Source organism: Calonectris borealis, chromosome 34, assembly GCF_964195595.1.
Source record: "Calonectris borealis chromosome 34, bCalBor7.hap1.2, whole genome shotgun sequence".
Taxonomy (NCBI): Eukaryota; Metazoa; Chordata; class Aves; order Procellariiformes; family Procellariidae; genus Calonectris; species Calonectris borealis.
The window spans coordinates 245,006-270,096 of record NC_134345.1 but is presented as its reverse complement, the minus strand read 5'-3'; the positions used below and the strand labels follow the sequence as shown (position 1 = coordinate 270,096).

At 65.9% G+C, this 25,091-nt stretch overlaps 1 protein-coding gene across 1 annotated transcript in view; it reads right to left on the bottom strand.

Annotated features, from left to right (window-relative positions):
- Positions 1-25,091, bottom strand: part of HUWE1 (HECT, UBA and WWE domain containing E3 ubiquitin protein ligase 1) — a 73,411-nt gene that overhangs the window by 4,960 nt on the left and 43,360 nt on the right. Inside the window, 24 exon segments of the mRNA XM_075134866.1 lie at positions 2,636-2,776; positions 2,882-2,999; positions 4,375-4,620; positions 6,155-6,304; positions 6,553-6,649; positions 7,696-7,778; positions 8,569-8,771; positions 9,689-9,821; positions 9,896-10,052; positions 10,147-10,265; positions 11,517-12,123; positions 12,860-13,439; positions 13,537-13,639; positions 14,347-14,635; positions 15,320-15,531; positions 16,305-16,438; positions 16,597-16,813; positions 16,973-17,188; positions 18,862-18,913; positions 19,022-19,170; positions 19,821-19,910; positions 21,092-21,270; positions 23,552-23,780; positions 24,767-24,938. Of these exon segments, the coding sequence (XP_074990967.1) occupies positions 2,636-2,776; positions 2,882-2,999; positions 4,375-4,620; positions 6,155-6,304; positions 6,553-6,649; positions 7,696-7,778; positions 8,569-8,771; positions 9,689-9,821; positions 9,896-10,052; positions 10,147-10,265; positions 11,517-12,123; positions 12,860-13,439; positions 13,537-13,639; positions 14,347-14,635; positions 15,320-15,531; positions 16,305-16,438; positions 16,597-16,813; positions 16,973-17,188; positions 18,862-18,913; positions 19,022-19,170; positions 19,821-19,910; positions 21,092-21,270; positions 23,552-23,780; positions 24,767-24,938 (4,676 nt within the window).

Sequence of the window (25,091 nt, the reverse complement as noted above, 5' to 3'; positions counted from 1 at the left end):
GGCCTGGGGGGTGTTTCAGGGGTTTTGGGGGGGCTGGGAGGATGTTTCAGGGGCCTGGGGGGTGTTTCGGGTGGTTTTGGGGGGCTGGGCGGGTGTTTCAGGGGCCTGGGGGGTGTTTCGGGGGGTTTTGGGGGGGCTGGGCGGGTGTTTCAGGGGCCTGGGGGGTGTTTCGGGGGGTTTTGGGGGCTGGGCGGGTGTTTCAGGGGCCTGGGGGGTGTTTCGGGGGTTTTGGGGGGGCTGGGCAGGTGTTTCAGGGGCCTGGGGGGTGTTTCGGGGGGTTTTGGGGGGGCTGGGCAGGTGTTTCAGGGGCCTGGGGGGTGTTTCGGGGGGTTTTGGGGGGCTGGGCGGGTGTTTCAGGGGCCTGGGGGGTGTTTCGGGGGGTTTTGGGGGGGCTGGGCAGGTGTTTCAGGGGCCTGGGGGGTGTTTTGGGGTGTTTTGGGGGGGCTGGGCAGGTGTTTCAGGGGCCTGGGGGTGTTTCGGGGGGGCTGGGAAGGTGTTTCAGGGGCCTGGGGGGTGTTTTGGGGTGTTTTGGGGGGGCTGGGAGGGTGTTTCAGGTGCCTGGGGGGTGTTTCGGGGGGCTCGGGGGTGTTTTGGGGGGCTGGGAGGTGTTTGGTGGCCCTGGGGGTGTTGAGGGGGGGCTGGGAGGGTGTTTCGGGGGCCTGGGGGGTATTTTGGGGTGGCTGGTGAGGGTTTTAGGGGGTCTGGGGATGTTTTGGGGGGCTGGGGGGTGTTTTAGGGGGGCTGGTGGGTGTTTAGGGGGCCTGGGCGTGTTTTGGGGAGGGTGGGGTTGTTTTTGGGGGGGCTGGGAGTGTTTAGGGGGGCTGTGGGGATGTTTGAGGGGGTTTAGGGGGGGTTTCAGGGGGGTTTAGGGGGTGATTTGGGGGGCCTGAGGGGTATTTGGGGGGGCTGGGGGTGTTTTGGGGGGACTGGGGGGTGTTTAGGGGGGGTTTAGGGGGGGTTCAGGGGGTGATTTGGGGGCCTGAGGAGTATTGGGGGGGCTGGGGGGTGTTGAGGGGTCCTGGGGATGTTTCGGGGGCCTGGGGGGTGTTTAGGGGAGGCTGGGGGACCCAAAAACCTCACAGAACCCCAAACCCATCCCTGGGGACCCCCAAACCCCTAACACAGTCCTGGGGGGGGGGTCCCCATGCACCCCAAAACCACTCCCCCCCCCCAGATCCCCCAACCGCATCTCCCGGCCACGCCACCCTAAAACCCAACCCCGCTCCCTTCCCCGTGTCGGGGTTGGGGGGGGTCTCAGGGGATTTGGGGGGGGTCTCAGGGGGTTGGGGGGGGGTCTCAGGGGATTTGGGGGGAGTCTCAGGGGGTTGGGGGGGGGTCTCAGGGGATTTGGGGGGTTCTCAGGGGGTTGGGGGGGGTCTCAGGGGATTTGGGGGGGGTCTCAGGGGGTTGGGGGGGTTCTCAGGGGATTTGGGGGGTCTCAGGGGATTTGGGGGGGTCTCGGGATTTGGGGGGTTCTCAGGGGGTTGGGGGGGTCTCAGGGGATTTGGGGGGGGTCTCAGGGGGTTGGGGGGGTTCTCAGGGGATTTGGGGGGGTCTCAGGGGATTTGGGGGGGGTCTCAGGGGATTTGGGGGGTTCTCAGGGGGTTGGGGGGGTCTCAGGGGATTTGGGGGGGGTCTCAGGGGGTTGGGGGGGTTCTCAGGGGATTTGGGGGGTCTCAGGGATTTGGGGGGGTCTCAGGGGGTTGGGGGGGTTCTCAGGGGTTTGGGGGGGTCTCAGGGGGTTGGGGGGTCTCAGGATTTGGGGGGATCTCGGGAGATTTGGGGGGGTCTCAGGGGGTTTGGGGGGTCTCAGGGGATTTGGGGGGGTCTCGGGAGATTTGGGGGGGTCTCAGGGCTTTGGGGGGGTCTCAGGGGGTTGGGAGGAGTCTCGGGGTTGAGGGGGTCTCAGGGGATTTGGGGGGGTCTCAGGGGGTTGGGGGGGTCTCAGGGGTTTGGGGGGGTCTCAGGGGGTTGGGGGGGTCTCAGGAGATTTGAGGGGGTCTCGGGAGATTTGGGGGGGTCTCGGGGGGTTGGGGGGCTCTCAGGGGATTTGGGGGGGTCTCAGGGGGTTGGGGGGGTCTCGGGATTTGGGGGGGTCTCGGGAGATTTGAGGGGGTCTCAGGGGTTTGGGGGGGGTCTCAGGGGATTTGGGGGAGTCTCAGGGGTTTGGGGGGGTCTCAGGGGGTTGGGGGGGTCTCAGGAGATTTGAGGGGGTCTCGGGGGTTTGGGGGGTCTCAGGGGATTTGGGGGGGTCTCAGGGGATTTGGAGGGTCTCAGGGGGTTGGGGGGGTCTCAGGGGGTTGGGGGGGTCTCAGGGGATTTGGGGGGGTCTCAGGGGATTTGGGGGGTCTCAGGGGGTTGGGGGGGTCTTGGGAGATTTGGGGGGGTCTCAGGGAGTTGGGGGGCTCTCAGGGGATTTGGGGGGGTCTCAGGGGTTGGGGGGGTCTCGGGATTTGGGGGGGTCTCAGGAGATTTGAGGGGGTCTCAGGGGTTTGGGGGGGTCTCAGGGGATTTGGGGGGTCTCAGGGGATTTGAGGGGGTCTCAGGGGTTTGGGGGGGTCTCAGGGGGTTGGGGGTGTCTCAGGAGATTTGGGGGGGTCTCAGGGGATTTGGGGGGGTCCGGGGGGGGTCTCACAGGCGGTTCTTCATCTCCTCGGGGGACTTGCGGTGCAGCTCGCGGTAGGAGTCCTCGAAAACGTGGTCGCGGCGGACGTGGACGGCCATGTCCTCCTTCCGCAACCCCTCGTCCAGCCGCTCCAGCTCCTGCCGGAAATACCTGACGGCCACGAAAAGAAAAGGGGGGGGGGTGTCGAGGATTTGGGAGGGGGGGGGGGACGGACACCCCCTAAATTAATTAATTGCTCCCCCCCCAGCCACGTACTTGCGTTTGACGTCGAAGTCGAGGACGCGGATGTAGTCGACGAGGACGGCGAAGGGGCCGTCGGCCAGGTGGGTGGTGGATTGGCGCAGGATCTGGTTCAGCACCGTCCGGTGGGTCTCTGGGGGGGGGGCGGGGGGGATCAAGGGGGTTTGGGGGGGCCCCCTGAGATGTGGGGGACCCTCCTCCTTCAGCTAGAACGGCTGGGGAGGTGCGTGGCGGTCCCCTCGGTGAGGTCGGGGCACCCTGAATTTATTCCCGGGGGGACCACGGTAAATGTAAACCCGCACCCCAAATCCTGCCCGGGGCGCTGGAGTCCCTTCAGGAGCCCCCCCAAAATCCCCTTCCCAACGCCCCAGGCACCCTACAGAGCCCCCCAAAACCCCTTCCTAAAGCTCCAGGCTCCCAAAGCCCCCCCAAAATCCCTTCCTAAAGCTCCAGACCCCCCCAAATCCTCCCAAACGCCCTCCCAAAGCTCCAGACTTCCCCCAAAGCCCCCCAAAACCCCCTCCCAAAGCCTCAGGCTCCCCCCAAATCCCCTTCCCACAGCCCCAGGATCCCCCAAACCCCCCCAAACCCCCTCCCAAAGCCCCAGGCTCCCCCCAAACCTCCCAAATCCCCTCCCAAAGCCCCAGGCTCCCCCCAAACCCCCTTCCCAACGCCCCAAGCTCCCCCCAAACCCCTTCCCAACGCCCCAGGCTCCCCCCAAACCCCCTTCCCAAAGCCCCAGGCTCCCCCCAAAACCCCCTCCCAAAGCCCCAGGCTCCCCCCACATCCCCTTCCCAATGCCCCAGGCTCCCTACAGAGTCCCCAAACCCCCCGAAAACCCCTTCCCAACGCCCCAGGCTCCCTACAGAGCCCCCAACCCCCCCAAAACCCCCTCCCAAAGCCCCAGGCTCCCCCCAAATCCCCTTCCCAATGCCCCAGGCTCCCTACAGAGTCCCCAAACCCCCCGAAAACCCCTTCCCAAAGCCCCAGGCTCCCTACAGAGCCCCCAAACCCCCCCAGATCCCCTTCCCAAAGCCTCAGGCTCCCCCCAAATCCCCTTCCCAACGCCCCAGGCTCCCCTCAAACCCCCTTCCCAACGCCCCAGGTTCCCTACAGAGCCCCCAACCCCCCCAAAACCCCCTCCCAAAGCCCCAGGCTCCCCCCAAATCCCCTTCCCAACGCCCCAGGCTCCCTACAGAGCCCCCAGACCCCCCCAGATCCCCTTCCCAACGCCCCAGGCTCCCTACAGAGCCCCCAAACCCCCCGAAATCCCCTTCCCAACGCCCCAAGCTCCCCCCAAACCCCCTTCCCAACGCCCCAGGCTCCCTACAGAGCCCCAGACCCCCCCAGATCCCCTTCCCAAAGCCTCAGGCTCCCCCCAAACCCCCTTCCCAACGCCCCAGGCTCCCTACAGAGCCCCCAACCCCCCCGAAATCCCCTTCCCAACACCCCAAGCTCCCCCCCAAACCCCCGGGCTCCCCCAAACCCCTCTTCCCGCCCCCCCTCACCGGCAAAGCGGAGGAATTTCTGGGTGTCGGGGGGCAGGCTGGCCGAGATGTGCATGGAGGAAGGTTCTCGGGAGAAGAAGGGGTCGAGGGAGGAGGGGGTGGCGGGGGTGAGGGGGGCGGGTGACAACGGGGGGGGCTCGTCCTTGATGTGGGCCAGCTGGCTCTCCCGCGTGTCCCGCACCGGCGGCTTGCTCTCCCGCTCCGTGGCGTGCACCAGGAAGAAAGCTTCCACCGCCGGCTGCAGCACTGGGGAGAAAATGGGGTGTTAGGGGGGGACCCCAAAAATGGGGGGGGGGTACCCTGAGGCTGTCGCCCCGCTTGGGATGGAATGCTGGTAAGGGTGAGTCCCTCTGATGGGTGCGGGGGATGCCCTGGGGGGGTTTTGGGGATCCCCTGGAGGTTTTGGGGACCCCCTGGGGGTTTTGGGGATCCCCCGGAGGTCTTGGGGACCCCCTGGAGGTCTTGGGGACCCCCTAAAATAACAGGGGGGTTGCAGCAGTGTAGGAGGGGAGATAGAGGATTATTAGGGGGACCCCGAGGCTGGATGGGGCTGAGCCCCTGTGCTGGGGACACCCTGGGGGTTTTGGGGACCCCCTGGAGGTCTTGGGGACCCCCTGGGGGTTTTGGGGATCCCCCGGAGGTCTTGGGGACCCCCTGGAGGTTTTGGGGACCCCCTAAAATAACAGGGGGGTTGCAGCAGTGTAGGAGGGGAGATAGAGGGTTGTTAGGGGGACCCCGAGGCTGGATGGGGCTGAGCCCCTGTGCTGGGGACACCCTGGGGGTTTTGGGGACCCCCTGGAGGTCTTGGGGAGCCCCTGGGGGTTTTGGGGATCCCCCGGAGGTCTTGGGGACCCCCTGGAGGTTTTGGGGACCCCCTAAAATAACACGGGGTCTGTAGCAATATAGGAGGGGAGATAGAGGGTTGTTAGGGGAACCCCGAGGCTGGATGGGGCTGAGCCCCTGTGCTGGGGACACCCTGGGGGTCTTGGGGACCCCCTGGAGGTCTTGGGGACACCCTGGGGGTTTTGGGGACACCCTGGGGGTCTTGGGGACCCCCTAAAATAACAGGGGGTCTGTAGCAGTGTAGGAGGGGGACCCCGAGGCTGGATGGGGCTGAGCCCCTGTGCTGGGGACACCCTGGGGGTCTTGGGGACCCCCAGGAGGTTTTGGGGACCCCCTAAAATAACAGGAGGGCTGTAGCACTGTAGGGGGGAAGATACAGGGTTATTAGGGGGACCCCGAAAATGTGAGGGGCACCCGAGGCTGGATGGGGCTAAGCCCCTGTGCTGGGGACACCCTGAGGGTCTTGGGGACACCTTGGGGGGCTTGGGGACCCCCTGGAGATCTTGGGGACCCCCTGAAGTAACAGGGGGTCTGTAGCACTAAGCAGGGGGTTGTTAGGGGGGACCCCGAAAACGTGGGGGGGGCACCCCGAGGCTGCAGGGATGTCGCCCCGCTTGGGAAGGGATGCTGGGTGTGAGGGACCCCCTGGGGGTCTTGGGGACCCCCGAGGGTCTTGGGGACCCCCTGGAGATCTTGGGAACCCCCTAAAATAACAAGGGGTCTCTAACACTAAGGGGGGGATATATGGGGTTGTTAGGGGGGACCCCAAAAACGTGGGGGGGGGCACCCCGAGGCTGCAGGGATGTCGCCCCACTTGGGAAGGGATGCTGGGTGTGAGGGACACCCTGGGGGTCTTGGGGACCCCCTGGAGATGTTGGGGACCCCCTGAGGGTCTCGGGGAGTGGGGGGGACCCCCCGAAATCCGCGGGGTACCCACCGAGGACGGCGTGCTGGTCGTGGGACTCCTCCAGCTCCTTCAGGCACTCCCCCAGCATGTCCCAGAGCTCGTCCAGGCAGAGCTGCTCGCTCAGCAGGGGCAGCTCGGGGGGGCGTTCGTCCCGCTCCCCCCCCTGCGAACCCTCCGAGCCTGCGGCGGGGAGACGGTCAGGACCCCCCCCGCCCCAATTCCCAGTTAACATCCCCCGCCCCACCAGTATAAACTGGGAGCAGCACCCGGTTTTGAGCGATACTCCGGTACGAGCGGGTGAACCGGGACGGAGCCCAGCGTCCTTACTGGGACAAACTGGGATTGGGGGATAGCGCCCACCCTGCCCGGTTGGTGGTGGTGGGGTTTAACTGGTTTCAACTGGGTTGAACTGGGAGGGGTTTTCTCACCCACGGAGGGGGCGTCCTGCGGGGCGGGCGAGGGCTGGTCCACGTCCATGGGCGACTCGTCGCGACGGGGAGCGCCGTCCGCCTGCCCGGCCTCCGACTGGGGGGGGGGACAGGGGACGGGTTTAGGGGGCCGGGACCCCCCCCCCCGAGGGACCCCAGCCCCCCTCTTCCCCTCCCCCCAGGGCTGGGGGAGCTTTTTGGGGGGGACCCCCTGGTGCTCCGGCAGCTTTAGGGGGGGGGGGGGGCGCTGGGAGCCGCGGGGGGAGGAGGAGGAGGAGGAGAAGCAGCAGGTGCGGGACAGGGGATGAAGAGGAGGAGGAAGGAGGGAGGAGCAGGGGGTGAAGGCGGCGAGGAGGAGGAGGAAGAGGGAGGAAGGCTGGGGGGGGGAGGAAGAGAGGAGGCAGTGCAGGAAGGGAGTGGAGGAGGAAGAGGATGGAGAGGAGGATGAGGAGAGGGGAGGAAGAGAGGAGGCAGCGCAGGAAGAGAATGGAGGAGGAAGAGGATGGAGAGGAGGATGAGGAGAGGGGAGGAAGAGAGGAGGCAGCGCAGGAAGGGAGTGGAGGAGGAAGAGGATGGAGAGGAGGAAGGTGAGGAGGAGGAAGGGGGTGAAGAGGGAGGAAGGGTGGGAGGAGGAGAGAGGATGAAGAGGAGAAGAAGGATGAAGAGAATGAGGAGGAGGAGGAGGATGAAGAGGGTGAGGAGAAGGAGGAAGGCCACGGGGGGAACAGGATGAGGAAAGAAGTTGGAGGAGGCGGAGGACAAAGATGAAGAGGAGGATGAAGATGATGAAGAGGAGGAGGATGAGGAGGAGCTGGATACAGAGGGAGGAAGGCCGTGGCGCGGCGACTGAGGAGGGAGGAGGCAGCGCAGGAGGAGGAAGAGGAGGAGAGAGGACGAGTAGGAGGGTGAGGATGAAGACGAGGAGGATGGAGAAGAGGATGAGGAGGCTGCGAAGGAGCAGGATGCGGAGGGAGGAAGGCCGCGGGGGGGAGCGGGATGCGGCGAGAGGAGGCAGCGCAGGAAGAGGAAGGAGGGCGAAGGGGAAGAAGGAAGAGGAGGAGGAAGAGGAGGGCGGGGAGGAAGGGCGGCCGTGCTAACCGTGTCTGCCTGCTGCCGCCTCCGGGCCCTCTGGCCCTCACGTACCATTTGTATGATGGCGTCGGCCTCGGCCTCCAGCTGCCGGACGGCTGCCTGGATGCTGCCAGCCGCCCCGAGGCCCCCGGCACCTGGTTGTCAGTAGGGACAAGAGTTAACGGCAAGGGAAAGACTTGTAACAGTAGGGGTCAGGGTTAACAGTAGGGGCCAGGGTTAACAGCAGGGGCCAGGGTTAACAGCAGGGGCCAGGGTTGTATCAGTAGGGGCGAGAGTTAATGGCAGGGCCAAGTGTTATCAGTAGGGACAAGAGTTAACAGTAAGGAGAACAGTTGTAACAGTAGGGGTCAGGGTTAACAGTAGGGGCCAGGGTTAACAGCAGGGGCCAGGGTTAACAGCAGGGGCCAGGGTTGTATCAGTAGGGGCGAGAGTTAATGGCAGGGCCAAGTGTTATCAGTAGGGACAAGAGTTAACAGTAAGGAGAAGAGTTGTAACAGTAGGGGCCAGGGTTAACAGTAGGGGTCAGGGTTAACCGTGGGGGCCAGGGTTAACTGTAGGGGCCAGGGTTAACAGCAGGGGCCAGGGTTGTGTCGGTAGAAGCGAGAGTTAATGGCAGGGCCAAGTGTTATCAGTAGGGACAAGAGTTAACAGTAAGGAAACGAGTTGTAACAGTAGGGGCCAGGGTTAACAGCAGGGGCCAGGGTTGTATCAGTAGGGGCGAGAGTTAATGGCAGGGCCAAGTGTTATCAGTAGCCACAAGAGTTAACAATAAGGAAAAGAGTTGTAACAGTAGGGGCCAGGGTTAACCATGGGGGCCAGGGTTAACAGTAGGGGCCAGGGTTAACAGGAGGACAAGAATTGTAGGTGTTACGTTAGGGGCAAAGGGGAGGGTTATTTTGGGGGGGGGGAGGACCCCCCCCTTACCCAGGCGGCCGGCCTGCTTGGCTTTCTTGTGCGCCCGGCGGGTGTCGTCGCGGAGCTGGATGATGACCTGCAGGACGCGGAGGAAGAAGCGCTGCGTGGAGGTCTTGGAGGTGAGGACCGACATGGAGGGGAGCTGCAGCTCCCGCCCGCCCAGCGCCCGCTTCTGCGAGGCCACGATCACCACGCTCTCCGCCGTGTCGAACCTGCGGGGGGGGTGGGGACAAGGGTTTAACGGCGGGGGCGAGAGTTGTATCGGTAGGGGCGAGAGTTAACGGCAGGGGCAGGGGTTATCAGTAGGCGCAAGAGTTAACAGTAAGGAAACGAGTTGTAAGAGTAGGAACAAGGCTTATCAGCAGGGAAAAGAGTTAACAGTGGGGGTGAAAGTTGTATCAGTAGGGGCAAGAGTTAACGGCAGGGGCAAGGGTTATCAGTAGGGGCAAGAGTTAACAGTAAGGAAACGAGTTGTAACAGTAGGGGCAAGGGTTAACAGCAGGGGCAAAAGCTGTTACCAGCAGGGGCGAGAGTTGTCAGTAGGGGCAAGAGTTAACAGCAGGCGCAAGAGTTATCAGTAGGGACCAGAGTTAACAGCAGGAGCAAGAATTATCAATAAGGAGAGTTAATGGCAGGAATCAGAGTAAACGGCAGGTGCAGGAGTTGTCAGTAGGGACCAGAGTTAATGGTAAAAGCAACAGTTATCAGTAGGGACCAGAATTAACAACAGGAATCAGAGTTATCAGCAGGAGTAAGCGTTAACGGCAGGTGCAAGAGTTGTCAGTAGCGACTAGAGTTAACGGCAGGAATAACAGTTGTCGGTAGGGACCAGAGTTAACAGCAGGGCCAAGAGTTATCAATAGGGACCAGAATTAACAGCAGGAACAACAGTTATCAGTAGGGGCAAGAGTTAACGGCAAGAATAAGAGTTATCAGCAGGAATAAGAGTTAAGGGCAAGTGCAAGCGTCGTCAGTGGAGACCAGAGTTAACAGCAGGGGCAAGAGTTATCAGTAGGGACCAGAGTTAACAGCAGGAATCAGAGTTATCAGCAGGAATAAGAGCTAAGAGCAGGTGCAAGCGCCGTCAGTAGGGACCAGAGTTAACGGCAGGGGTGGGGGCGGGGCTCACCGGCTCTGCATCTTGCCCTTGAGCTTGGCGCTGGGGGGCTGCTCCTCGGGGAGCCCCTCGGGGGACGGCGCCTCGCTCTGCGCCCGCCGCTGCTGCTCCAGGTTGTACTCCCGCAGCTCCGCCAGCAGCGTCCCTGCGGCCACGAGGGCGTCAGGAGGGCGCCGATGACGTCACCGGCCCCTCCCCCCGCCCCGCCCCGCCCCTCACCGATCTGGCGGCAGAGGGTGGCCCCCAGCTGGCGCGCCCCGCTCAGCAGCAGGCGCAGGACGGTGTCGCGGGTGCCGGGGTCGCCCCGCGAAAGCTGGAGGAGGACGTTGGCCGCGTCCTCCAGCCCCTCCTCCGAGCACGAGTGGGACGTCAGCACCTAGGGGACATCGTCGGGGGGTGGGTGGGGTGGGGGGGGTTGGGGACATCCCCTAAAATTTGGGGGACCCCCCCCTCGGCGGCGCCGCGCTTACCTCGACGGAGAGCTGGAGCTGGCTCTCGGTCAGCCCCGTCGCCGCCATCCGGGGGTCGGGGCTGCCCCCGCCGCCCCCCTCGGGTCCCTTCGCCGGGGACTTGGCGCTCTTGGGGGGGGCTTGGGGACAAAGGGGGGAGGGGGGACAAGTGGCAGCGGGGGTGGCACCGACCCCATCGCTGCGGGGTGGGGTCTCCCCGCCCCCGCTGTGGCCCTGGTCCCCTCCCTGTGCTCTCGACCGCCCGATGCCACCTCCGTCCTTGTCCCCATCCCTGTCCCCTTCCCTGTCCCCCATGTCCCCATTCCTGTGCCCCATCCCTGTCCCCGCCCCCATTCCCATGTCACCCATGTCCCCATCCCTGACACCATCCCCGTGTCCCCATCCCCGTCCCCATGTCCTCATCCCTGTCCCCGTCCCCATCCCCATGTCCCGAAGTCCCCATCCCTGTCCCCGTCCCTGTCCCCATGTCCGCATCCCCATGTCCCCCACGTCCCCATCCCTGTGTTCCCATTCATGTCCCCATGTCCCCGTCCCCATCCCCATGTCCCGAAGTCCCCATCCATGTCCCCGTCCCCATGTCCCCACGTCCCCATCCCTGTCCCCGTCCCTTCCCCATGTCCCGAAGTCCCCATCCATGTCCCCATCCCTGTCCCCATGTCTGCATCCCCATGTCCCCCACGTCCCCATCCCTGTGTTCCCATTCATGTCCCCATGTCCCTGTCCCTGTCCCCATGTCCCCATCCATGTCCCTGTCCCCGTGTCACCATCCCTGTCCTCATCCATGTCCTCGTCTCCATCCCTGTCCCCATGTCCCCATCCATGTCCCTGTCCCCGTGTCACCATCCCTGTCCTCATCCATGTCCTCGTCTCCATCCCTGTCCCCATGTCCCCATCCCTGTCCCTGTCCCCATCTCTGTCCCCATGTCCCCATCCCTGTCCCTGTCCCCATCCCCATGTCCCCCTCTCCCCATCCCTGTCCCCATCCCCATGTCCCCCTCTCCCCATCCCTGTCCCCACGTCCCCATTCCTGTCCCCATCCCTGTCCCCATCTCTGTCCCCATGTCCCCATCCCTGTCCCCATCCCCATGTCCCCCTCTCCCCATCCCTGTCCCCACGTCCCCATTCCTGTCCCCATCCCCATGTCCCCCTCTCCCCATCCCTGTCCCCATCCACGTCCTCATCCCTGTCCCCATCCCCATGTCCCCCCTGTCCCCATCCCCATGTCCCCCGTCCCCTTCCGTGTCCCCATGTCCCCATCCCTGTCCCTGACCCCATCCCTGTCCCCGTCCCTGTCCCCATGTCCCCCTGTCCCCATCCATGTCCCCATGTCCCCATCTCTGTGTCCCCATCCCCCCCCCCCCCCCACTCACCACCAGCCGCTCCGCCGCCTCCCCCCGCCGCGTTCCCGCCGCTCCCGGCGTTCCCGCCCTGCGCCGGCGGACTCGAGGGAGCGGCACCGCCTCCTCCTCCTCCTCCTCCTCCTCCGACCGCCGCCACGGTGACGTTGGGGGCCGCCCCCCCCTCGCCGCCCCCTTTCCCGCCTTCGGGAAGAGCGATGGAGATGAGGGAAAGGAGTCGGAGCAGTTTTTCCGTCAGGAGCGCGCTCCGGCGGATGACGCCGTGGGATAACATGTTCATCAGTTGTCCCAAGGGAGACGCTTCCAAACCCAATCCCGACGTTTCCGGCTCCGGCCCTCCGCTTCCCGCTCCCGTCTTCGCCGAACTTTTCCCTTTCCGGCTTACGTTCATATTATCCAATTTCACTAAAAGGTCCCAAAAATCGGTGGAAAGATTGCCGGAAGCGGGAGGGGGAAGGGATTGGGAAAGAGAGGAAGGGGGAGGGGGGGGAGGAGCGGGAGGGGTTTGAGGGGGAGGGGGAGGACAAGGGCTGCCCCCCGATTTGGGGGGGCCGCGTTCGCGATCCGCTTCCGGCGCCGGGTCTCGGCCTCGTTGTTGGGTGAAGTGGCTGGGGAAGACCTGGGGGGGGGGCACAAAATTTGGGGGGGGGGGGTTAGTGGGGACCCCCCCCAAAAAAGCCCCAGAAGTTGGGGACCCCCAGGTGTCCCCCTCAAAATCCTCCGGGGGGTCGTGTCCCCTCCCCCTCCCCACCAAAGAGGGCGCGGCCACCCCCGGTGGGTTTTGGGGGACCCCTCCAAAGTTTGGGGTCCCCCCCCGGTTGTCCCCGCTGTGGCTTGGGGGGGGCGCAGCCACCCCATAACGTGCCCCAGTGCTCCCCAAAACGCCCCAGGGCCCCCCAAAACGCCCCCAGCGCCATCAAAGACCCACCCAGCCACCCCATAACCCATCCCAGTGCCCCCCAAATTCCTCCAGCCCCCCCAAAATGCCCCAGTGCCCCCCAAAATGCCCCCAGCTCCATCGAAGACCCACCCAGCCACCCCATAACGTGCTCCAGTGCCCCCCAAAACGTCCCAGGGCCCCCCAAAACACCCCCAGCTCTACTGAAGACCCACCCAGCCACCCCATACCCTGTCCCAGCACCCCCAAATTCCTCCAGCGCCCCCCAAAATGCCCCAGTGCCCCCCAAAACGCCCCAGTACCCCCCAAAACGCCCCCAGCTCCATCAAAGACCCACCCAGCCACCCCATAACCCATCCTGGCGCCCCCCAAATTCCTCCAGCGCCCCCCAAATCCCTCCAGCGCCCCCCCCGAACCCCCCAGCCCACCGAGGAGCCCCCCCAAGCCCCCCTCTCACCTTGGCCAGCTGGATGAGGGTATCGAGGACGTGGCGGCAGACGACGGGGGCGGCCTGGGGATGGATGTGAACGGCGGAACCGGCGGCGGCGGCGTGTTTTTCCGTATGTTTCCGTCCCGGAACTCGTTGGATCTGGAAGATGTTGGTACGACAACCCAAAGCAGCATCCATAGAAACGGAAAGCCAGGAAAGTTGTCCGGAACTTCGAGCTTCTACGCGATGTAATAAATCTAAACCCCGAGGTTCGACGACGGCAGCGGCGGCGGCGGCGCTACCGGTTGCGCTACCGCTTCTTCCGCTGGTTCGTCGTGGTCTTTCTTCCGCTACGGGGGTTGCGCGGGGGGCTTCGAGGCAAAGCTCGCTCTCGCTGCTGCGTTGGAGGATGGAGAGGAGGCTGCGGACCACCCAACCCCGGGTGGGAGCGTGGTAGCAGAGGTTGCGGAGGACGCGATGGAGGCGGCTGGTGTTTAATTTCGGTTCGTCGACGAAAAGCAGCACCAGGAGGCAAGAGAGAGCTTCGTGATCCAGCAACAACCGCCCGCGCAGGCGCAAGAGGCTGTCCACGCTGCTGCCCGACGGTCTGGGGCGAGGGGGGGTAGAAAGGTGGTTACGCCCCTTCAAAAAGCCAAGGGATCCCCCGCCCCCCCCCCCCCTCTTTCGGCCCCCCCCCGAAATACCTGCTGTGGCTGCTGCTGCCCCCCATGTGGAAGGTGCCGCCCCGCTGGACGGCCAGGCGGGTGTACTGCACCCCGCGGTTGCCGCTCAGCCGGCTGGTGAAGGCTGCGGGGACAGCGGCGGGGTTTTTTTTGGGGGGGGGATAAGGGATGGTTTTTGGGGGGGGGGGGGGTGGGAGATCACGGGACAAGCGAGGGGAGTTGGGGGGGGGGAGGCGCGAGGAGAGGATGGGGGGGGTGCGAGAGGGGTGTTGGGGGAGGATTGGGGGGGTCGGGAGAGGATGAGAGGGTGCTGGGAGAGGGTTCGGATGTCAGGAAAGGGTAAGTGGGGTGCTGGGAGAGAAATGAGGGTGTCAGGAGAGGATAAGGGGGTGTCAGGAGAGGATTGGGGGTGCCAGGAGAGGACAGAGGGTATCAGGAGAGGATTGGGGGTGTCAGGAGAGGATAAGGGGGGGTCAGGAGAGGATTAGGGGGTGCTGGGAGAGAAATGAGGGTGTCAGGAGAGGATAAGGGGGTGTCAGGAGAGGATAAGGGAGATGGGAATATGGGTGGGGGGATGGGAATAGGGGGCGGGGGGACGGGAAGAGGGGGCGGGGGGATGGGAAGAAGGGGCGGGGGACGGGAATAGGGGGCGGGGGACGGGAATAGGGGGTGGGGGGACGGGAATAGGGGGCTGAGGATGGGAAGAGGGAGTGGGAGAATGGGAAGAGGGGACGGGGGACGGGAAGAGGGGGCAGGGGGACGGGAAGAGGGGGCAGGGGGACGGGAAGAGGGGGCGGGGGGACGGGAAGAGGGGGCGGGGGGCCATCTCACCGGGGCTGCGGAGGATGGCGGAGAGGGCGGAGGTGCTGGAGTGGCCGAAGAGCCTCTCGTGCATGAGCTGCCGCTGCCGGGCCTCCTGCTCCCGCCGCAGGGCCTGGGCCTCGGCGGCGATGTCGGGGGGCATGACGGCCAGGACGCTGTCCTCCATGTCCTCCAGCACCGAGCGCCGCAGCTCCGAGGGCAGCGTCTGGATGAAGGTCACCGGGTCCATCGGGGCGTCCGAGCTCGTCGCCTGCGCCAGCTCCCGACGCTGCTGCTCCGCTCGCTGCTGCGCCAGCACCTGCCCCCCCCCCCCGCCAACCCCGCCGTTAGGCACGCCCCTTTCCGGAGGCCACGCCCCTTTCCGGAGGCCACGCCCCCATTACACACCCTCCCCCCCCCCCCCCCAGCGTTCAGGGCATGGAAGGGTTAAAACCCACCCACAGCCCTCAAGAGTACCAGGCCCCGCCCCCGAGGAGGCTCCGCCCCTGAGGAGGCCCCACCCCCAGGAGGCCCCACCCCCGAGGAGGCTCAACCCCCCCATGGAGACACCCCTGCCCACAGCCTGGCTCCACCCCCCGGGGATGTGGCCACGCCCACCTGCCAGCCCCACCCACCTGAAGCCCACCCCATACAGGCCACACCCCCCTGCGGCGACCCCACCCCTAGTTAAGCCCCACCCCTTTGACTCCGCCCACTGCACAAGCCACTCCCCATACCACCACCCCTACTTAGGCTCCGCCCCCAGCACATGCCACACCCCTTTAACCCCACCCCATTTAGGCTCCACCCCCACCCGGGGCCACTCCCCTTTAACCCCACCCCAGGGCGTACCACTCCCTTTAACCCCACCCCTTTTCTAAGCCCTGCCCCCAGACCCCACCCCTCTCCTTTAGCCCCACCCCCCCAGCCCCACCCCAGAGGCTCCACCCCTCGGAAAGCCCCACCCCCTCGGAAGCCCCGCCCCCTCGGAAGCCCCACCCACCTCCTCTTGGATGGCCGGGGGCAGGGCGGCCAGGAACTCGGGGCTGACCTCGGTCAGGCCGGGATTGGCCACCACCGGGGGGGCGGGGCTGGGGGTGGGCGGGGCCCGGGCGGGGGGGCGGATCCCCAGCTGGTTCTGCAGCACCTCCCGCCGGATGTCGTCGGGCAGCGCCGCCAGGAAGGAGGGGTCCACCCCCTCCGGCAGGCTGATCCCTGGGGGGGGGACACGTTGGGGACCCCCCAGACCCCGCCGGGGGCCTGGGGACACCCCCAAACCTCCCCCAGGGACGTGGGGACCCCCCCAAACCTCCCCCAGGGACATGGGGAGCCCCCCGGGCACACCCCAAACCCCAGCAGGGACGTGGGGACCCCCCCAAGGATGTGGGGACTCCCCCAGGGACACCCCGAAACTCCCCCCAGGGATGGGGGGACCACCCTGGGGACACGGGGACCCCCCCAGGGACGTGGGGACCCCCCCGGGGACGTGGGGACACAGGGTCCACCCCCTCTGCCAGGCTGATCCCTGGGGCGGGGGGGGACGGGACATGTTGGGGATCCCCCAGACTCCTCCTGGGGACGTGGGGACACCCTCAAACCCCCCCAGGGATGTGGGGACCCCCCAGGGGACACGGGGACACCCCCCGGGGGTCCCCAATCCCCTACGGAGGGTGACACCGGGATGCGAGAGGTGACAGAAGGACCAAGCCCCCGGGGGAGGCTGATCCGGGGGGGACTGGGGCGGGGGACGACACAGGGACCCCCCAGGTGACACGGGGACCCCCCAGGGGACACGGTGACACCCCAGGGGACACGGGGACCCCCCAGGGGACACGGGGACCCCTCCCCGGGGGTGCCCGTTCCCCTCCAAGCTGTGACGCGAGAGGTGACCCGAGGCCGGGGCTGCATCGAGGATGGGGGGGGGGGGATCGGGGCCACCCCGGGGTGGTGACAAAGGTGACAGAGGAGGTGACAAAGGTGACACTGACCGGCGAGGGGGTCCTCCTCCTCGCTGCTGGTGGAGGGGAGGGGCTCCTCCAAAATCCCCCGCGAGTCGGCTCCCGAAATGGCGACGGCCGAATCCCGGGTGGACGAACTCTCCGAGGACGAGGCGGGGGGCGAGCTTGGGACGGATGACATCAGAGAAGCGGTGACATCGGCAGGGAGGGGGGGGTGACATCAGCAGGGCGGGGTGTGACGTTTGGGGGGCACCCCCAAACCCGTGACACCCCCCCCCCTTCTTTCTTTTATGTGAGGGGGAGGGGAGAGAGGAGCTCTTACCTATCGTCGGGGGGCTGAGCGGCGTCGGGGGGGGCGGGTGGGGGTCCCTGGGGGGTCCCGGGAGGATTTTGGGGGGCTGTTGAAGGTGGGGGGGCCCCCCCCGATTCTTCCAAGGTACAAGAAGCCAAACTGGAGGTGTCCATGGGGGATCCTTCCAGCTGGCTGCTCACCGCCGTCAGCGCGTCCGAGTCCTCCGCTCGCTCCGGCGACAGCGACGCTGAAAGCCGAAGGGGGGGGACGTTAATAGGGTCCCCCCCCAAAATTCGGGAACCCCCCCCCCAGCAGGGGACCCCCCCCAAAGCAAGGAGACGCCCCCTCAAATTGAAAAACCCCCAAAATTAAAAGGATCCCCCCCCAAAAAAAAAACCCCACTTACTGATGGTGGGAGCGGGCGACAGCTCCATCTGGGTGGCTTCGGCGTCTTGGGGGGGTCGCCCGGGCCCCCCCTCTTCGTGTTCGGGGGGTTGCGGGGGGCGAGCGGGAATTTGGGGGGTTCCCGAAGGGGGATCTGGGGGGGTCGGCGTCGGTTCCAACATCACCAAAGTCCGGTGGGGACCGGGAGGGGGGGTCTCTCCCGTCGTCCCGCTGGGTTCTGGGAAGGGGGGGGGGACAGGGATCAGCATCGGGGGGGGGGGGGACCCAGGAATCTGGGAGCCCCCCCACCCACAAACACCCCCCCCCCACCACCACTTTGGGGGAACCCAGGCGTCCGGCTACACCCCGAGACGAAGCGGGGGGGCCCCAAGGGGGAAAGTAGGCGGCTGGGGGGCTCCCATCCCCCCCACCCCCCCCCCCAAAACCAAATAATTCACCCCCCTGGAGCCACATCGTACCCCCCAACGCTCCTCAAAACCCCTTAAACCCCCCCAAAAACCCATAACCCCCCCAAAAAACCATAAACCACCCCAAAAAATCATAACCCACCCCCAAAAAAACCCCATAACCCCCCAAAAAATCGTAACACCCCCCAAAAAACCATAACCCCCCCAAAAAACCATAACCCTCCCAAAAAATCCATAACCCCCCCCAAAAAAACCATAATCCCCCCAAAAAAACCCATAACCCCCCTAAAAAGACCCTTAACACCCCCAAAAGACCCTAACCCCCCCCAAAAGACCTTAAACCCCTTAAAAAAACCTTTAACCCCCTAAAAAGACCCTTAACCCCCCAAAAAAGACCCTTAACCCCCCAAAAACATCCTTAACCCCCCCAAAAGACCCTTAACTCCTTAAAAAGACCCTTAACACCCCCAAAAGACCTTACCTCCCCCCAAAAACACCTTAAACCCCCAAAAAGACTCTTAACCCCCCAAAAGACCCTAACCCCCCCAAAACACCCTTAACCCCCCCCAAAAAGACCTTAAACCCCCTTAAAAAGCCTCTTAACCCCCCCAAAGACCCTAACCCCCCAAAAAGACCCTAACCCCCCAAAAAGACCCTAACCCCCCCAAAAGACCCTAAACCCCCCCAAAAGACCCTAAACCCCCCTAAAAAGACCCTTAACGCCCCCAAAAGACCCTTAACCCCCCCCAAAAAGACCCTAAACCCCCCCAAAAGACCCTGAACCCCCCAAAAAGACCCTAAACCCCCCCAAAAGACCCTTAACCCCCCAAAAAGACCCTAAACCCCCCCAAAAAGACCCTTAACCCCCCAAAAGACCCTTAACCCCCCCTAAAAAGACCCTTAACCCCCCCAAAAGACCCTCAACACCCCCAAAAAAGACCCTTAACCCCCTAAAAAGACCCTTAACACCCCCAAAAGACCCTAACCCCCCCAAAAAAGACCCTTAACCCCCCAAAAAGACCCTAAACCCCTCCCCAAAAGACCCTGAACCCCCCCAAAAGACCCTAACCCCCCCTCAAACCCCCCCTCCATTTTACTCCCCCCCCCCCCCCCAAAACCAGGGGACCCCTCCAAACACCCCCCCTCCCCCCATTTATCAACCTTCAACCGGCCGGGGGATTGCTCTAGAACCTCCCCTGACCCCCCCAAAATAGCTTCAGCAAACCCCCCCCATCCTATAGGGGATCCTATAGGGGATCCTATAGGGGATCCTATAGGGGACCCAGGCGTCCGGCGGCGGCCGCGCGCCCCGCGAGGAAGACAGTAGACTGTATAGTTATCTCCGAGACGGGGGTGTGACCCTCCAACTATACAATCTACTACCTCAACCCGCGGGGTGCCAGGTCGGAAAATAAAAAGGGGGGGGGGGCGGGGATATAGGGGGGGACCCCCCAAAATTAAGAGGAGGGGGGGTGGGGTTTACCTGGGGGGGTGACGTCGGCGGAGGCGGCGGCGGCGGCCTTGGACGCCGCGTCCTGCGGGAGAGGGGAAGGTGATTGAGGCGGGGGGTGTAGGTGAAAAAAGGACGCCCCCCCCCCAAAATTAGGGGGGGGGGGGGGGGGGATGGGTGGGGTGCCCCTCACCTGGGCGTCAGGCCCGTCCTTCTCTTCGGGGCCGCGGTCGGCGCTTTTGGCTTCTTCCTCGGCCGCCTGGCGCCGGCGTTTCTCGCGCCGTTCGTCCAGCTCCTCGTCGCGCAGGGCTTCCAGGCGGGCCAGGATGGGCACCTTGACCACTGCGGGGGGGGGACGGATGACACAGGGGGGTTTTGGGGTGCTGGGAGATCCCCCAGGGGGGTGTGGGGGTACCTGGGGGGGTTGGGGACGTCGTGGGGGGGGTGAGAGCACCGGTTGTTGGCACCGGAGGGGTGCCCGGGTGGGTGGTGGCAGCGCTGGGGGTAGGGGGGAGGTGGTGATGGTGGTTTGGGGGGGGCATGAGGGGGTGTTGGGGACATTGAGGGGTTTTTGGGGACACCTGGGGGGTTTGGGGACATTGTGGGGGGGTGAGAGCACCGGTTGTTGGCACCGAAGGGGTCCCCGGGTGGGTGGTGGCAGCGCTGGGGGTAGGGGGGAGGTGGTGATGGTGGTTTGGGGGGGGCATGGGGGGTGTTGGGGACATTGAGGGGTTGTTGGGGACAGCTGGGGGGGTTGGGGACATCGTGGGGACATCGTAGGGGGGTTGAGAGCCCTGGCTGCTGGTGCCGGGGGGGGGGCCCAGGCCGGGTGGTGCTGGGGGTAGGGGGAGGTGGTGGTGGTGGTGGTTTGGGGGGGGCGTGGGGGGACACTGGGGGGCGTGGGGGACAGCGGGGGGCTGCGGGGGGACAGCGGGGGGCTGCGGGGGGCTGCGGGGGGACGGCGGGGGACAGCGGGGGACGCGGTGGCTCACCCGAGACGCAGTCGTGCATGCTCTCGGCGTCCAGCACCTTGCACTCCTCCGTCCAGCGCGTCAGGGCGGTGGGGATGCTGGAGAGGGTCCCTGCGGGGGGGCGGGGGGGGCAGAGTGAACCGGGGGGGCGGGGAGGGGGAACCCTTTGTCTCCTCGGCTAGGCCACACCCCCTTGGGTGAGGCCACACCCCCCCTTGGGCGAGGCCACCCCCCCCCCTTGGTCTCAGCCCACCCTTCCCTACTCCAGGGCCTGTATCTGTCAGCCAAGCCCCGCCTACATCGGGCAAGCCCCGCCTACATCAGACAGGCCCCTCCCCCCAGCCACCCCGTGCCCCGCCCATGTTCTAGCCAGGTCCCGCCCCTCCTCTCCAGGCCTTCCCAAAAACAAGGCCCCACCTCCCTCACCTAGGCCCCGCCCTTTCCCTCCTGGCTCCTCCCCCTCCCCGCCATCCCCAAAGCCCCCACTGCAGGCTCCACCCCCTCCCTCCAGGCCCCGCCCCCTCCCTCCAGCCCCATCCTCTCCCCTCCATCCCTGCAGCCGCTTGCCCCCCACTTCCTCGCAAGCCCCTCCCCCTTGCTGGCCCCGCCCCCTTGGTAGCCCCACCCCCTCTCTCCAGGCCCCCATCCATTGATGTCCCTGCTCCCTTGATAGCCCCGCCCCCTCCCAGACCCCACCCCTTGCTATAGGCCCCGCCCCCCCGGCCCATCTTCTCCCCTCCATCCCTACAGCCACTAAGGATGGGATGTGTCCCCGCCCCCTTGGTAGCCCCACCCCCTCCAGGCCCCCCCAGTCCATTGATGTCCCTGCTCCCTTGATGGCCCCGCCCCCTCTCAGACCCCACCCCCTTGCTATAGGCCCCACCCCCTCCCCCCCAGCCCATCTTCTCCCCTCCATCCCTACAGCCACTAAGGGCGGGGTGTGTCCCTGCCCCCTCACAGGCCCCGCCCCCTTTCTCCAGGCCCCACCCCTTCCCCCCAGGCCCCGCCCCCTCCCTCCAGGCCCATCCTCTCCCCTCCATCCCTGCAGCCTCTCAGCTTGGCGGGGCTGTGCCCCCCCATGCCCCGCCCCCTCGCACACCCCACCCCCTCACACACCCCGCCCCCTTTCTCTAGGCCCCGCCCCCTCCCCCCAGCCCCATCCTCTCCCCTCCCTCCCTGCAGCCACTTCATTGGGGGGGTGTGTGTGCGCACGCCCCCCCCTGCTTTCTCTCAGGCCCCGCCCCCCAGCCCCACCCCTTCAGGCCCCGCCCCCCGGCCCCGCCCCCACTCGCCTGCCTGGCTGCCGGCGCTGCCCTGCTCGTGGAAGAAGTCGTCGAGGAGCTCGTCGTCGGAGCGGGCGATGATGTGGACGTCCTCGTTCCCCACCAGCAGCCGGGCCCGGCCCCGGCTCTGCAGGGGGAGGCTGCTGCTCAGCTGCAGGATGTCGGCCGCCGCCGAGGGGCCCAGCAGCCTGCGGGGAGCGGGGGGCACCGTCAGGGGCGGGGGGGGGGGACGCGGGGACCGGGGAGGAGGGGGACGCTGGGGGGACCCCAGGGAGGAGGGGGACGTGGGGACCGGGGAGGAGGGGGACGCTGGGGGGACCCCAGGGAGGAGGGGGACGTGGGGACCGGGGAGGAGGGGGGACACCGGGGGACCCCAGGGAGGAGGGGGACGTGGGGACCGGGGAGGAGGGGGGACACCGGGGGACCCCAGGGAGGAGGGGGACGTGGGGGGGACCCCAGGGAGGAGGGGGACGTGGGGACCGGGGAGGAGGGGGACACTGGGGGGGACCCTAGGGAGGAGGGGGGACACTGGGGGGGACCCCAGGGAGGAGGGGGATGTGGGGACCGGGGAGGAGGGGGACGCTGGGGGGACCCCAGGGAGGGGGACGGGGGGACCCCAGGGAGGAGGGGGACGTGGGGACTGGGGAAGAGGGGGGACACTGGGGGGATCCCACGGAGGGAGGGGACATGGGGACCCCAGGGAGGGGGGGGATGTGGGGACTGGGGAGGAGGGGGGACACCGAGGGGACCCCAGGGAGGGGGGGGACACTGGGACATTAAGGGCTGAATGAGGGGGTGCATCAGGGGACGATGGGGCACACTGCGGGAAAAACGGGGGTACGATGGGGGTCTGGGGGGTCCCAGGGGGGTTTGGGAGGGTCCCAAGGTGGTTTGGGAGGTCCCAGGAGGGGCTGAGGGGTCCCAGGAGGGTTTTGGGGGGTCCCAGGAGGGTTTGGGGGGTCCCAGGAGAGGTTTGAGGGGTCCCAGGGGGGTTTTGGGGTTTCCCAGGAGGATTTTGGGGTTTCCCACGTGGGTTTGGGGTTCCCAGGTGGGTTTTGGGGGTTCCCAGGCGAGTTTTGGGGGTTCCCCAGTGGATTTTGGGGCTTCCCAGGAGAGTCTGGGGGATTGCAGGGAGGTTTGGGGTTTCCCAGGAGGATTTGGGGGTTTCCCAGGAGGATCTGGGCGTTCCCAGGAGGGTTTGGGGATTTCCTTGGTGGGTTTGGGGTTTCCCAGGAGCATTTGGGGTCCCCAGGTGGATTTTGGGGGTTCCCAGGCGGGTTTGGGGATTTCCCTGGTGGGTTTTGGGGTTCCCAGGTGGGTTTTGGGGGTTCCCAAGGGGGTTTGGGGAGGTCCCAGGCAGGTTTGGGGTTTCCCAGGAGGATTTGGGGTCCCCAGGGGGGTTTTGGGGGTTCCCCGGTGGGTTTGGGGATTTCCCCGGTGGGTTTGGGGATTCTCAGGTGGGTTTTGGGGTTTCCCCGGTGGGTTTGGGGGTTCCCAGGTGGGTTTGGGGATTTCCCCGGTGGGTTTGGGGGTTCTCAGGTGGGTTTTGGGGTTTCCCAGGGGGGTTTTGGGGGTTCCCAGGTGGGTTTGGGGAGGTCCCAGGAGGATATGGAGTCCCCAAGGGGGTTTTGGGGGTTCCCAGGGGGGTTTTGGGGGTTCCCAGGGGGGATTTGGGGAGGTCCCAGGAGGATATGGGGTCCCCAGGGGGGTTTTGGGGTCCCCAGGGGGGATTTGGGGGTTCCCAGGTGGGTTTGGGGGTTCCCAGGTGGGCTTTGGGGTTTCCCAGGGGGGTTTTGGGGGTTCCCAGGTGGATATGGGATACCCAGGGGGGGTTTGGGGGTTCCCTGGTGGGTTTGGGGATTTCCCCGGTGGGTTTGGGGGTTCCCAGGCGGGTTTTGGGGTTTCCCTGGTGGGTTTGGGGTTTCCCAGGGGGGTTTTGGGGTTTCCCAGGTGGGTTTGGGGAGGTCCCAGGAGGATACGGGATCCCCAGGGGGGTTTTGGGGTCCCCAGGGGGGTTTTGGGGGTTCCCCGGTGGGTTTGGGGATTTCCCCGGTGGGTTTGGGGGTTCCCAGGCGGGTTTTGGGGGTTCCCAAGGGGGTTTGGGGAGGTCCCAGGAGGATATGGGGTCCCCAGGGGGGTTTTGGGGGTTCCCAGAGGGGATTTGGGGGTTCCCAGGGGGGATTTGGGGGTTTCCCCGGTGGGTTTGGGGGTTCCCAGGCGGGTTTTGGGGTTTCCCTGGTGGGTTTGGGGGTCCCCAGGGGGGTTTTGGGGGTTCCCAGGGGGGTTTGGGGGTTCCGAGGCGGGTTTTGGGGTGCCCAGGGGGGTTTTGGGGTCCCCAGGGGGGTTTTGGGGGTTCCCAGGCGGGTTTGGGGGTTCCCAGGGGGGTTTGGGGAGGTCCCAGGAGGATAGGGGATCCCCAGGGGGGTTTTGGGGTCCCCAGGGGGGTTTTGGGGGGCTGCCGTGACTCACCGCTGGAGGATGAGGGGGGGGTTGGGCTGGCGGGCGCCGGGGTAGTGGACGTGGATGGTGTGGCCGGCGTTGGCCGTCAGCTGGCGCAGGGTGCGCTGGCTGCGCCCCAGGCCCTGCGCCAGGCGGGTGCTGGCGGCCCCGCTCCCCAGGGCCAGGGCGCCGTGGTCCGCGTGCCGCACCAGCAGCGGGTGGCTGGCCGGGATGTTCCCGGGGGACGGGGGGATGTCGGCTGGGGGGGGGGGAAAAGGGGGGTCGGGGGGGGGGGAAATGGGGGGGGAAGAAGCTTTCTGAGACCCTCGTAATGGTGGGATGCACGGGGGGGGGACAAACTGGGGGGTCAGGGGGTGAACCCCAGCCTAACACCTCCCGAAGGTCATGGGGAGGTGAGGAATTGGGGTGCTGGGGGGTGAACCCCAGCCTAACACCTCCCGAAGGTCATGGGGAGGTGAGGAATTGGGGTGCTGGGGGGTGAACCCCTTCTTAACCCCCTCCAAATTCATGGGGAGACAGAACTGGGGTGCTGGGGGGTGAACCCCATCCTAATCCCCCCCCAAATTCATGGGGAGACAGAAACAGGGTGCTGGGGGGGGGGTGAACCCCTTCTTAACCCCCCCAAGGCCATGGGGAGACAAAGAATTGGGGTGCTGGGGGGTGAACCCCTTCTTAACCCCCCCCAAATTCATGGGGAGACAGAAATGGGGTGCTGGGGGGTGAACCCCTTCTTAACCCCCCAAAAACCATGGGGAGATGAAGAATTGGGGTGCTGGGGGGTGAACCCCTTCTTAACCCCCTCCAAATTCATGGGGAGACAGAATTGGGGTGCTGGGGGGGGGTGAACCCCTTCTTAACCCCCCCCAAGGTCATGGGGAGGTGAAGAATTGGGGTGCTGGGGGGTGAACCCCTTCTTAAACCCCCCAAGGTCATGGGGAGATGAAGAATTGGGGTGCTGGGGGGGGTGAACCCCTTCTTAACCCCCCCAAGGCCATGGGGAGATGAAGAATTGGGGTGCTGGGGGGGGCTGGACCCCTTCTTAACCCCCCCAACACCCTGGGGAAGCGACAAACCGGGGTGTCAAGGGGGCGAACCCCACTTTACCCCCCCCCCCAAGCCCTCACCCACCCTCCCTCCGCCACCGTGGGGCGAGGGGGGAGCCCCGTGGCCCCCCCCAAATCCCTGCGGCCCCCCCCCTGCCCTCCCAGTCCTCCCAGTCCGTACTGGGGCTGGAGAACATGTTGTCGAACTCGATGATGAGGTCATCGTCGCGGTCGAAGCGCTCGAAGCGGACGAGGGGGGAGGCGTTCATGTCGGGGTAATCTTCGTCCAGCTCCATCTCCGAGCCGTCGTCGTCGTCCTCCTCTTCCTCCCCTTCCTCCCCCTCCTCGTCGTCCTGAAGGGGAAGGACCCCGGAGGGGGGGGGCGGGGGGGGGTCAGCGGGCACCCCCTGACTCGAAATGAGGGCACCCGGAGCTGGAAGGGGGGCACCCCGACCCCAAATGGCAGCCCCTGACCCAAAATGGGGGCACCCCGACCCAAAATGGGG